Source organism: Palaemon carinicauda, chromosome 39 (assembly GCF_036898095.1).
Source record: "Palaemon carinicauda isolate YSFRI2023 chromosome 39, ASM3689809v2, whole genome shotgun sequence".
NCBI lineage: Eukaryota > Metazoa > Arthropoda > Malacostraca > Decapoda > Palaemonidae > Palaemon > Palaemon carinicauda.
In genome coordinates this window covers 37282081-37296442 of record NC_090763.1, presented here as the reverse complement: position 1 = coordinate 37296442, position 14362 = coordinate 37282081, and the positions used below count along the sequence as shown (strand labels likewise).

Here is a 14362-nt window from a genome sequence, read left to right as displayed (position 1 = left end):
CAGAGAGAGGGAGCGGGCTCGTGGGTGCAGAGAGGAGCGGTTGGAGAGTATGGAGAAAGGGAGAGGGTTGGAGAGAGTGGAGAAAGGGAGCGGCTTTGTAAGTGCAGGAAGATGGAGTGAGTTGTAAAGTGTAGGGAGAGAGTGAATTCGATTGTTTGGAGAGAGGAAGTGGGTTCAGGAGTGCAGAGAGGGGGAGTGAATTTGTGAGTGCAGATTGAGGGTAGGAGTTTGTGAGTGAAGAGGGATGAAATTTGTGAGTGTGGTGAGAGAGAGCGGATTTGTGAGTGCGGAAAAGTGAATGATTTCAAGAGAGTGGAGAGAAGGAGCCGGTTTGTGAGTGTGAACAGTTAGAGTTGAACTTGGGTACTGAGAGAGGAAACAGGGTTGAGTGTGTGAAGAGGGAGTGGATTCATGAGTGCAGAGAGAGGGAGAGATTTCGTGAATGTGGCGAGAAGGAGCGATTCCGTGAGTGCGGATAGAGGGTAGGAGTTCGTGAGTGCAGAGAGAAGCAGCGAATTTGTGAGTGTGGAGAGGGAGCAAATTTATGAGTGCAGAGCGAGGGAGCGATTTTGTGATTGTGGAGAGAGGGAGCAAGTTTGTGATTGTGGAGAGAGGGAGCGAATTTGTGAGTGGAGAGAGAGAGAGAGAGAGAGAGAGAGAGAGAGAGAGAGAGAGAGAGAGAGAGAGAGGAGAGAGAGAGAGAGAGAGAGAGAGCGGATTCGTGAGTTTGGAGAGAGGGAGCGAGTTTGTGAATGTGGAGAGAGGGAGCGAGTTTGTGAATGCGGAGAGAGGAAGTGCGTTTGTGTGTGCGTGGAGAGTGGGAGTGGACTCGTGAGTGCGAAGAGAGAGATTTCATGAGTGCAGAGAGGCAGCTTTGAGTGAAAAGAGATGAAGTAGATTTGTGAGTCCATAGAGAGGAAGCGGGTTCTTGAGTGGGAAGAGGGAGCACATTTGTGAGTGTGGAGAGATGTAATGGGTTCTAAAAATGCAGAGGGAACGGGATCTTGAGTAAGATGAGATAGTGGGTTTGTGAGTATGGAGAGAGGGAGTGATTGTGAGTGTAGAGGAAGAGAGTTTGTGAGTGTTTAAAGAGAGACAGTGAGTGGGAGTGAGATTGAGTGTGGAAAGGGGGAGCAGAATCGTATGTGTATAGAGAGGGAGTGGGTTCGTATGTGCAGAGAGAGGGAGTGGGTTCGTATGTGCAGAGAGAGGGAGCGGGTTCGTATGTGCAGAGAGAGGGAGCGGGTTCGTATGTGCAGAGAGAGGCTTCGTATGTGCAGAGAGAGAGGGGGTGGGTTCGTATGTGCAAAGGTTGGGATTGGGGTCGTATGTGCAGAGAGAAGGATTGGGTTCGTATGTGCAGAGAGAGAGGGAGTGGGTTCGTATGTGTAGAGAGAGAGGGAGTGGGTTTGTATGTGCAGAGGGAGAGAGGGATTGGGTTCGTATGTGCAGAGAGAGAGGGAGTGGGTTCGTATGTGAAGAGAGAGAGAGGGATTGGGTTCGTATGTGCAGAGAGAGGCTTCGTATGTGCAGAGAGAGAGGGGGGTGGGTGCGTATGTGCAGAGGTTGGGATTGGGTTCGTATGTGCAGAGGTTGGGATTGGGTTCGTATGTGCAGAGAGAGAGGGAGTGGGTTCGTATGTGCAGAGAGAGAGGGAGTGGGTTTGTATGTGCAGAGGGAGAGAGGGAGTGGGTTTGTATGTGCAGAGGGAGAGAGGGAGTGGGTTCGTATGTGCAGAGGGAGAGAGGGAGTGGGTTCGTATGTGAAGAGAGAGAGGGATTGGGTTCGTATGTGCAGAGAGAGGCAGTGGGTTCGTATGTGAAGAGAGAGGTAGTGGGTTCGTATGTGAAGAGAGGTGTTAGTGGGTTCGTATGTGAAGAGAGGTGTTAGTGGGTTTGTATGTGAAGAGAGGTGTTAGTGGGTTTGTATGTGAAGAGAGGTGTTAGTGGGTTTGTATGTGAAGAGAGAGGTAGTGAGTTTGTATGTGAAGAGAGAGGTAGTGAGTTTGTATGTGAAGAGAGAGGTAGTGGGTTCGTATGTGAAGAGAGAGATAGTGGGTTCGTATGTGAAGAGAGAGGCAGTGGGTTTGTCTGTGCAGAGAGAGGTAGTGGGTTCGTATGTGAAGAGAGGGGTTTGTTCGTATGTGCAGAGACAGGTAGTGGGTTCATATGTGCAGAGGGAGGTAGTGGGTTCGTATGTGTAGAGGCAGTGGGTTCGTATATGAGGAGAGAGGCATTTGTTCATATGTGCAGACGGAGTGGGTTTGTATGTGCAGAGAGGAGTAGTGGGTTTGTATGTGCAGAGAAAGGTAGTGGGTTTGTATGTGCAGAGAGAGGGGTGGGTTTGCATATGCTGAGGGAGTGGTAGTAGGGTCGTATGTGCAGAGAGAGGTAATGGGTTCGTATGTGCAGAGAGAGGCAGTGTATTTATATGTGCAGAGAGAGGCAGTGGGGTTATATGTGCAGAAAGAGGCAGTAGGATTACAGGTGCAGAGAGAGGCTGTGGGTTGTATGCGCAGAGAAAGGCAGCGGATTCGTATCTGCAGAGAGAGAGATAGAGAGAGAGTGAGAGAGTGGGTCCGTATGTGCAGAGAGGGAGAGTGGGTTCGTATGTGCAGAGAGAGGCAGTAGGTTCGTATGTGCAGAGAGAGGCAAAGGGTTCTTATGTGCAGAGAGAGGTAGGGGGTTCGTATGCGCAGAGAAAGGCAGTCGGTTTGTATGTGCAGAGAGAGAGAGAGAGAGAGAGAGAGAGAGAGAGAGAGAGAGAGAGAGAGAGAGAGAGAGGAGAGAGAGAGAGAATGTGCAGAGCGAGGCAGTGGGTTTGTATGTGCAGAGGGAGAGTGGGTTCGTATGTGCAGAGAGAGGGAGTGGGAAAGCCGCATCATAATTTCAGATCAGACCCTCGATATTAAAGAGCTGATTGCCCACGAAAGAATAGCCAGCAGTAACCAACGCCAACTCAAATGACGCACAGATGGCAACACCAGATTGATATAATTAATTTAATGCCAATGATAGAAATCAATGATGGGGGATACAACTGTGTCAGAATTATAATAATTAAAAGTATTTAAACCAGGTAAGGGGAATAGCGAAGTCTAATCCGATGAAAGTGACAAGAATATTACTCGGCCAAATGAGGGTGAGGGGGGAAAACGACCACTGCATCAGACAAAAGTACAAATGAGAAGGGTTACTGCAATTGAAAAGATGAATTTGGGGTCTTATATGTATCAGTATATATTTAGAGGATAATATCCAAGTAATTTCATTATTATAATTGTTAAGAATCAGGTTTTTAAATGAAGGGATTGGGGAGGAAATAACATTATTCTTAATCTTATCGTTAATTTTTATTTAAATGGTGCTCCCATTCAGATGGATATGGACAAAATAGCTGAAGAAAAGATTCTTGAGAGAGAGAGAGAGAGAGAGAGAGAGAGAGAGAGAGAGAGAGAGAGAGAGAGAGATATTCTTAATCTTATCGTTAATTTTTTATTGAAAAGGTGCTCTCATTCAGTGGAGAAAATAGCTGAAGAAAATATTCTTTTGAGGACAAATGGCGATGGTTACTAAGTAGCGATTGCTGGAAATAGCGGTGATAAAAACTCTCTTATAGCGATGATGATTGAGTTGCTAACTAATAGTGATTGTGTATAGATATATAATAGCACTGATATTGATGACCTGTGATGACAGTGAATAATATTTGAGTGACAAGTTGAATCTACAATTGGTAATGACAGTAAAAGCGATTGAATGATGGCGATGATAGTAGCCCAAATGGTGATAATGTTGCCTTTAAGTGATTATGATAATGAAGGCAATATTGCGTTAATGGTGATGGAGGCTTAATTAATTGTGAATAATGATGGAAATTACCCAATGGTGACAAGGATGATAGTGACCAAATGATGTGATTGGCGAAATTCTTGAAGGTAATGCTGTTACTGATTGAGATAATGACCGAGAGTAACTTGAAAACAAAAAGTAATGATGATGATGTTACTTGACACTTCTGACTGTAGTTACTTGATATCTAGGGCGAGAGTTACTTAAATGATGTTTATGAACTAATTATGATGATGTGATGACCCTAATAGCGAGCACGCTGATGAATTACTCACGAGCAATGATGAGTAATAGAATAATGATTTGTCATGTGAATAGTCACCTTAGGGGGATTCATGATGATTTGAATTGCAATATACGTCTATAGTGATGATTTCTCTATTTGTAAAGATGGTGATTATGGTACTCTTACCTGATGGTGATACATATTCTAATATTTGTCGTGAAAGAAGCGAGAGACCTTATATGAAATGCCACATTTTTTTTTAATATCATATATCACTTACAATCGTGATTTTAATCGATGTAAATATCAGCCACAATGGCATTTAATATCGAATGTATATCCACTGGAAATTCTTCTACGATAACAGCTTCTGGCCGGGCAGAGACTCGAACGTAATCAGGCATAGTTTCGGCTAAGAGGCATAGGTTCGAATCTTCCCCCAACCAGAAGCTGTTATCATAAATGAATTTCCAGTGGATATACATTCCCTAGGTAGAATTCGATATTGAATGCCATTGTGGTTGATATTTACATTAGGAAATATGCAATGAAACTGTGGACATAAAAAGTCTATTTGGCACCAATTATAGTCCTGAATTGCTAAGGAAAGCCTTAAATGACGATCCGACCTGTATCCTGCAAGAGCTGCTGATTGCTTGCTTTCTGTTATCCCACCTCACGTTTGTAATTAGAATTTCAGAGCGAGAGGTGCATAGCCAGTGACGTCACTCGAGAGTGGTATAGAAAGGGATTGCTTGTCATGTTTTTAGAGTTTTTGATAATTATTTGAGGATAAACTTTAGTCAATTTTTTTAGTGAGGCAGATTTGCACCGACTCGCAGGGGTGCCCTTTTAGCTTGGAAAACTTTCCCGATAGCTGATTGGTCGAAAGTATTCGGACAAAAAGACTTCCGACCAATCAGCTATTAGAAAACTTTTCCAAGCTAAAGGGCACCCCTGCGAGTCGGTGCAAATCTGCCTCACTAAAAAAAAATTGACTACAGAGCACAGATATTCAACCTACCAACCTTTTTGTTTTGCTGTACCCCTTTGGCATTTTATAGATTACTTTGTACCCCTAAAATTGAGGAGGAACAAGAGAAACTATGAAAAAAACTGATATTGAAAAGTACTGGATTTTCTTTCAGATTCTATGTAACCCCCTGAAGAGGAAAAATGTACCACTGTGGGTACATGTACCCATGGTTGAGAACCACTTAACTAGAGCATTTTGATTTTCAAAAGAGAGAAGGGGTTGTCAAAGTCGTATGAAGTAAAAATATACATATATATATATATATATATATATATATATATATATATATATATATATATATATATATATATATATACAGTATATAAATAAATAAATATATATATATATATATATATATATATATATATATATATATATATATATAGATGCTTTAATTAAACTTCGTAGTGATATTTCTGGCAATAATTTTCATAAATGGTCGATGAACGAACACTGTAAGCTGTTATGATAATGTAACAATGAATGAAAAAATGAAAAAAGTTAAGAAAATTTTTTGTAGGATCTTCGAATGCAAGAAAGAAATTAAAAAGTGTGTTTCTGTATCTTCCAGAAAGTAAAACTACAGATTGGAAAATTGTCTGGAACACTGAAGAAAAAAGAAAAAAAAAAAAAAAAAAAAAAGCCAAGAAAACGAATGAGACATCTTGAGACATGTCGTGGGAGAGATAAAATCGCCAACATATATCGTCACTGGCATGTCTGTCAACTGGCTGAATTACATCTCCCAGCCGTCTGAGAGAGAGAGAGAGAGAGAGAGAGAGAGAGAGAGAGAGAGAGAGAGAGAGAGAGAGAGAGAGTGTGTTCATGGCACCATTTCAATTTTGTATATTTATTTATTAAATGTTAACCTTGCATTCCAACAAGATTGAGAGAGAGAGAGAGAGAGAGAGAGAGAGAGAGAGAGAGAGAGAGAGAGAGAGAGAGAGAGAGAGAGATTCATGGCACCATTTCAGTTTTATATATTTATCAAATATTAACCTTGCATCCCAACAAGATTTTTATTCGTTCTTGCGTAGGTAAACATTTGATTTACCAATGCTTTAGAAGAAATTGGTAAAAAAAAAAAAAACTATGGAAATGCGAAAACAATATATTATTTTTTACCATCCCCAGAAGACGGTTCATATTTTAAGAATCTAATCTAGTGAGCATTTTGGGGAAAAAATAAAATTGGAAAAGTCATAATCTAGCAAGATTTGAAATTTCAAGATACATTTTGAAATTCGCTTTTAGCTGCGACCACAAAATTTAAAGTCGGTAATCCTACCAAATTTGTAGAAAATTTAGATAACAAAGAATTGAAGCTTTAAATTTCACTCTACCACGTGAGTGGGTAGTGATATCAGTAATTCTCACGTGGTCCACTGTAGGCATTATTTTAGGTTAGGATCACTGAACTTTATTTCTAGCCTTCTACTTAACCTCATATTCATGTCTTCCATCTTACTGTCAAATCACTTAGAAATTTTTCTGCCTTATCGAATGGCCTCCACTGCCCTAACGCCCGGGTATATAACACAAATCCAATCTAATTCTAGATTTTACTCAGGCAAGAAAGTAACATCAAAGATTGACATCCGGAAGAGAAAGGTCAAGGCTTCCCAACATAATTCTAGAGATTGTCAGATGGGAGAGGAAGGGGGGAGGGAGAAAGTTGAGGCAGGTGAAGGGGGAGGGGAGAAAGAGAGAGGAGTAAGTAAGAGGGAGGTGAAGGGGGAAGCAAGAGGTAGATGAAGGGGGAAGCAAGAGGTAGATGAAGGGGGAAGCAAGAGGTAGATGAAGGGGGAAGCAAGAGGGAGGTGTAAGGGGAGGGAAAAGCAAGAGGGAGGTGAAGGTAAAGGAGGAGGAAGAGGAGAAAGTAAGAGGTAGGTGAAGGGGGAGGGAAGCAGGAGGGAGATGAAGGGGGGAGGGGAAATAAGAGTGAAGTGAAGGGGGAGGGGAAAGCAAGAGGGAAAGGGGGAAGTAAGAGGGGGAGTTTGAGAATAAGAGGCGTTTATTGGCTGCTGCTGTTCTTCAAGTAAGTCCTCGTACATCATCAAAAACTCATTAACATCCAGCCACTAATTGGGAATAATGAACGCCATGCTTAGGAAAGCGTTAATTCTTAATGACTCCTTTAATGATGATGATGATGATGATAATGCTGATGATGATGGTACTGACAATGATAATGATGGTAATGGCAAAAAGGGGGAGGTGATATATTGATATATCAATCTTTTAATGGAGGAAAAGCTTGGGGTATCGGACAATAATAATTATAACATGGACTTAAGTCTTCTCTTTTATCTGCTACTTTTGTTTTCACTTCAGCAGGTTTGGCCTCATTTTGGCCTCGGTCAGGAGTTCATACGAGTGGTGTTTCAGTTTTGTGTATCTCAAGAGGATTTGTGGGTATTGGAAACATTATGGAATGTGAAGACAGACTTTCTTTTTAACAGTATTTCAACAGTAATTCTTGCATTGGTCTGCCCACGGCAACATATTCAGTGTGGAGAGAGAGAGAGAGAGAGAGAGAGAGAGAGAGAGAGAGAGAGAGAGAGAGATGGATACGAATCCTAGCAAATAACCATAGCTTTTTATATAATACTGAGTTGCCGTGTTCACAGGACTAAATAAACTGATTTGATCTCTCTGGAGTTCCAGGTACATCGCTCCCACTTTCGGATATTTTTCCAGTTTAAAAAAAATCTTGATTTCCAGACTTCACTAAATCCAATACTCTTTTCCTCAGCATTGTCTTTCGTTCATCTGTTTATTTACAGTTTTTTTTTTTTTTCTAAAACTTACAGTCAAACAAACACCATAACACAGTCCGGCGATCGAGCAGTCGTGAAATATACAATGAACAACACCTCAAAAGATTTCAGTGTCTTTAGAGATCATAGTGTTGTTGTTGTTGTTGTTGTTGTTGTTGTTGTTGAGGATGACTTGGCTGCTTGCTGTAGTGCTGTTGTTGTTGGTTGTAGGGGTGTCTGGGCTGGAATAACAGGGATTGGGAGACGTAGGCTGTGTCCCTGACGAAGGACTCGGGAAGAGCTGGTAAGGTTTGTCTTCGCCTCTCATCTCGCAGACGACGTTGGTCAGGGCCATGATGTAGTTCTTGGCCAGCGTCAGGGTCTCGATTTTGGATAGCTTTCTCTCCCTCTTCACGTGGGGGATCACCTCTCGCAGCGCCTACGTCAGGAGAAAGAGAGATAGCGATATAATAAGACAAGACAGTAAGATACAGTTTATTATTATTATTATTATTATTATTATTATTATTACTAGCTAATCTACAACCCTAGTTTGAAAAGCAAGATGCTATAAGCCCAAGAGCTCCAACAAGGAAAAATAGCCCTGCGAGGAGAGGAAATAGGGAAATAAATAAAGGATATAAGAAGTAATGAAAATTAAAATAAGAAATTTTAAAAACATTAACAACATTAAAACATATTTGATTTATAAACTAACTTAAGAAATTTTTCAAGTGATTGGATATATTCTCAGAAAGAGAAAATAACACGAAACAGTTAATTCATTCGTAGCTGGAAACACTTACGTGTGTTAAATCAAAGTTGGTTAAATAATTCTTAAAAATTGAAAAAAGGATTACACAGTTTTAAAATCCTGATGGTAGAAACATAGAGTTTGTTTTCATCACTATAAAACGTATTGGTTCATTCGTAACTGGATACACCATCATATATTAAATCAAAGTAGGATAGTTGATTCTTTAAATAGTGGCCTACATAATTTTATCATCGCAGTGGAAACATAATTGAGTTTGAGTGTTTATATTATAAAATGTAGATCCAAGAAACTTAGTAAATCTATAAGAGGATGATTTAGTCATTTTTAATCCATTGCACTAAGGATTGATTTGTCCTAATATAATTAATTATTAAATCCTGAAAAATGTAGGTTAATTTATATTAAATCCTGAAAAAGGGAGATTAATATATATTAAATCCTGAAAAAGGGAGATTAATATATATTAAATCCTGAAAAAGGGAGATTAATATATATGAAATCCTGAAAAAGAGATTAATATATATTAAATCTTGAAAAAGGGAAATTAATATATATTAAATCCTGAAAAAGGGAGATTAATGTATATTAAATCCTGAAAAAAGGGAGATTAATGTATATTAAATCCTGAAAAAAGGAGATTATTATATATTAAATCCTGAAAAAAGGGAGATTAATATATTAAATCTTGAAAAGGGAGATTTATTATATATCAAATCCTGAAAAAAAGAGATATTGGTGTATATTAAATCCTGAAAAAAGGGAGATTAATATATTTTAAATCCCGAAAAAGGGAGATTATATCGTTTCCTATTCTTTTTATTAAAAAATTTAAAATTAATTCATTTTAAATTCCTTGGAATAAAGGAATTTAATTCCAGTGGTTAATTACTTTATGATGATAATCAATAAATGTTAAAATAGGGTGTTTACCATTTCGGAAGAATGGACGGATGATGAACCATTTCTGGTTATTAAATCAGAAAAAAATCTGATGCCCAAATAAATTAATAAGATCAAGAAACATCAAATAAAGACCAGAAGCAAACGTTAATGAGAAATGACTAAATGAAGCAACGAAACAGAAAGGACGTAATAATTTCTAGGTAGTAGGTTAGTCAGGGCACCAGCCACCCATTGAGATACTACCACTAGAGACTTATGGGTTACTTTGACTGGCCAGACAGTACTACATTGGATCCTTCTGTCCGGTTACGGTTCATTTTCCCTTTGCCTATATATATATATATATATATATATACACACACACACACACACACACACACCAAATAGTCTGGCCTGTTCTTTACATGTTTTTCTCTGTCCTCATACACCTATGAGGACATATTACCAAACAATTCTTCTCCCAAGGAGTTACTGTACTGTAATTGTTCAGTGGCCACTTTCCTCTTGGTATGGGTAGAAGGACACTCCAAATTCAAACCATTGTTCTCTATTTTTGGGTAGTGTCATAGCCTCTGTACCATGGTCTTCCACTGTCTTGGGTTAGAGTTCACATGCTTGAGGGTACACTCGGGCACACTATGCTATTTAATTTCTCTTCCTCTCGTTTTGTTAAAGTTTATATAGTTTATTTAGGCGATATTTATTTTGAAGTTGTTACTCTACCTAAAACATTTTATTTTTCATTTTTTCCTTTCCTCACTGGGCTATTTTCCCTGTTGGAGCCCCTGGGCTTATAGCATCCTGCTTTTCCAACTAGGGTTGTAGCTTAGTAAGTAAGTAAGTAAGTAAGTAAGTAAGTAAGTAAATAAGTAAGTAATAATAATAATAATATGAAGTTTAAAGTACTGTTGTATTCTTGGGTTCAAATAAGCTTATAGTTTTGTATTCTTTGGAATATATAGTTTAAAACATTATATTCTTGGGAATATATAAAATTAGAGTATTGTATTTTTTCAAATATATAATTTTAAAGTATTGTATACTTAGGAATACATGAAATTTGAGTACTATATTCTTGAGAATACATGAGCTTAAAGAACTTTATTCCTGAAACTATATAGTTTTAGAGTAATGTATTTTTGGGAATACACCAGCTTAAAATGCTGTATATTTTTGGGAATGTACAGTTTAAAGTACTGTACTCGGAGAATACATCAGCTTAAATAAAAGAAGCATCGAAAAATAATTATAAAATTGAGACAATTATACCCATACAAAGATCCTTCTATTTTCTTTGATCGGAACAGCGAGTTGGATGACACAGGGGCGAAGATTAAGAAAGACGTGACCATGAATATGAAACCTTTTGACATTGAGCGTCGAGTTGTAGTCCCCTTGGGGAAGCTGTAATCTGCATTATGGATCCCAGTTCATCACTGAACCTTTTATGTGTTAATTGTGAATTATTTAATCTGGGTTTACCTCTCTGAAGTGGTAGGGCCGTCAGTTCAACTCGTGCGGTGTACTGAAGGCATTACGATAGCTGCACCCACTTATTAGCTTTTGATTCGCCTTTGTAGCTGCGTCATTACCTTTAATGTTTTAGTCGTGAATTATTTAATCCGGGTTTAATTCCGTGAAGCAATAGGGCTGTCAGTTCAACTCTTGTGGTGTGCTGTTGCATTATGAAAGCTGCACCCACTTATTAGCCTTTGATTTCCCTCCATTGCAAAGTCATTACCTTTTATGTTTCAGTCGTGAAATATTTAATCCGGATTTACCTCAATTGAGTGATAGGGCAGTCAGTTCGGTTCGCCTTGTATGGTGTACTGTAGGCACTACGAAAGCTGCACCCACTTATTAGTCTTTAAAGTCTTTAGATTAATTGCCACATCATTTCTTCCATCTTGCTGTCCAACTTCTTAATTTTTCCTTTTTTCTATTATAGATTACCTGGCTCTTTGACACAAGCTCTTTGCAACATTGCAGCAAATTATGGTAAATTTTAAATTCATAGCACAAATGAGGTTATTTTCACCAGTCGCACCCTGACACTGAATAGCTTTCCTGTCACCGACGCCGGACCATATGATCCAGAATCCAAAAAATCAATTCAAAATAAATGCAATAGAAATTTTACCTATTCCTCAGACATTAAAATTCAGTTTGTTAATTCTGAACAACTTTGCTGTAAGCTTGATATTACATTTATTGTAAATTGAACGACTGATCTTCGTAAAAGTTTTACAGCTATTTTTGTGTAATATGTTTGTGTATGTACATTTATGTGTGTATGTATGTCGGTGTGTGTAAAGTATGTACGTGTGAGTAGTAAAGCCTGTTAAGTATTCTCGGATAAAACAGTCTTGATTAATAAAACGCATATAATTATTATCATTATTACTAGTTAGGCTACAACCCTAGTTGGAAAAGCACGATGCCACAAGCTCAAGGGCTCCAAAAAGGAGAGATGCCAGAAAACTTCAAATCATTCATTCATTCATTCCAATAGGGAGAATAGCCCAGTGAGGAAAGGAAATAAACAAAACTACAATTGGAAAGTAATGAATAAAAAATACAAAATGTCTTAATTTAGTAGCTACGTTAAAATATATGTCATATATAAACTATGGAGAGAGAGAGAGAGAGAGAGAGAGAGAGAGAGAGAGAGAGAGAGAGAGAGAAAGAAATTATGAGGATGAAAACCAACTTTCAGAATTATTCTAAAGAATAGAAGGACTCCTTTGAAAGACGTCTGGAGATACGACTTGGATTTCCAAGACACTCAATTCTTATGAAAGCGGAACATATACGATTTTCAAGCATACAAACAGACAGGCTGAAGAGAAGGGTAGGGGAAAGGTTAGGGGGGGGGGGGGCGGACAGAGGTGACAGATTGACGAGAAAAAAAAAGTATAACAATTCAGGCCTTATCCATCTTCCAGTGTTGGCGACATGGCATTTTCCAGGAGCAACGGTTGTATGGTTTGTAATAAAAACTGGAAGACCCGTTGGAAGTTTTTTCTTTGGGATTACGAGAGAGAGAGAGAGAGAGAGAGAGAGAGAGAGAGAGAGAGAGAGAGAGATGGCTATATTTTCTGGAGGCGCTCAAAGAAATGATTTGGGCAAAGACAACGGGGTACTTTGATGTCTTCTGAGGATCTGTTTTATTTTGTTTCATCAAAAGTAACTTTCCTTTGACAGTGGAAAAAATTATTTTTGTACTCTAGAAAAAAGCTTTACTCTCAAGTTACCATTACATTCAGATCTTCCCGGACAGTTCCATCCTGTTCGTAGTACTAGGTATGCAGTTAATTCTAAAGTCACGCCTTCTCCATCATGAGGCTCAATACTACACAGTACTCTAGAAGTTTTATTCCAGCTGTGACCAAGTTGTGGAATGATCTTCCTAATCGGGTAGTTGAATCGGTAGAACTTCAAAAGTTCAAACTCGCAGCAAATGTTTTTATGTTGCACAGGCTTACATGAGTCCTTTTAAAGTTTATATATCAAATCTGTTTTAATATTATTAATGTTTTTAAAATAATCTATTTCAATTTGCATTACTTCAAATATTGTTTATTTCCTTTCCTCACTGGGCTATTTTTCCCTGTTGGAGTCCTGGGGCTTATAACATCTTGCTTTTCCAACTAGGGTTGTAGCTTAGCTAATAATAATAATAATAATAATAATCAGTTAGTAGGATTAAAATAATAGTGAACAGAATCACGAAATGAATATAATTACGAAGGTTGAAACAAAATATATTGCAAATTAATTTTAGTAATGACCCTTGTTACGTTATTATATAAAGGCAGGGTATGTTGCCTGTAGGGATTGATACGCTTAATGTCTAAGGCCTTTGTCCGACATTGTAATACTAACACAATACTACATCCTGAACAAAAAGTAAATATTCGGTAGTCAATTCCTCTATTCTAATACCAGTCAAGAATATTTTTAATGTATCAGAGGATCAGACAATTCCAATCTATTTTTTTCAGGTTTGAGATGAGCAGCTTATGTTTAAATCTCTCTCTCTCTCTCTCTCTCTCTCTCTAAGTCTTGACCTTTATCAACTTGTTCGTTCATATTCATAGATGGAACAGTTGCGAAATACATACCCTTCTCTCTCTCTCTCTCTCTCTCTCTCTCTCTCTCTCTCTCTCTCCTTAAGTCTTGACTTTTATCAAGTTGTGACCGTGTTTATATTCTGTTTGTCCCTTCTTTTCAAGATATGTTTTTATTCTTAATCCTATTTTTAACAATCTCTCTCCTTTTACATCGTCCTTTACCCCATGTCCTCTGAAAGTCATATATCTTTCTTCTATTTTTATACAATTTATTGTCATTCATCTTTCTCTCTTATTCTCCTTTTGCATCGTCTTTTACTTTCTATCCTCTACATGTCATATCACTTTCTCCTATTTTACACCAATTTGGCCTTCAATCCTTTACCACTATCCTTTATCTAAATAATATATCAGTATCCCATATATTCTCGCTTTCTTTCTCTAAACATGTGTCTGAGATGACATTTGCAAATGACCTCGTTTTCTGGCTTTGCCTTTCGACACATTCATCAAAAAACCCTACAAAGTCATGAATAAATAAATACAGATTAGGTCAACTGGTAACCCCTTGACTGGCCTTAGCTTGCTCCTTTTTTTTTTTTACACTTCTGAAGGACTTGCTCTTCTGTCTTCGTCTCTCATGCGATTAATCCTAGTCACGTGTTGCCTCATTCGCTTTGTTTACTAGACGGTTAGATCAAAAGGACTTAATTATTTTTGTTATGTGTATATGTAT

The 14362-nt window shown here is 38.3% G+C and overlaps 1 protein-coding gene across 1 annotated transcript in view; it reads right to left on the bottom strand.

The window, feature by feature from the left end:
- Window positions 1-6206: 6206 nt before the first annotated feature.
- LOC137630836 (class A basic helix-loop-helix protein 15-like) overlaps window positions 6207-14362 on the bottom strand; it is a 429364-nt gene continuing 421208 nt past the window's right edge. The window contains exon 4 of the mRNA XM_068362382.1: window positions 6207-8311. Coding sequence (XP_068218483.1) covers window positions 7991-8311 — 321 coding nt within the window. The 3' untranslated portion in view covers window positions 6207-7990. The remainder of the gene's footprint in view (window positions 8312-14362) is intronic.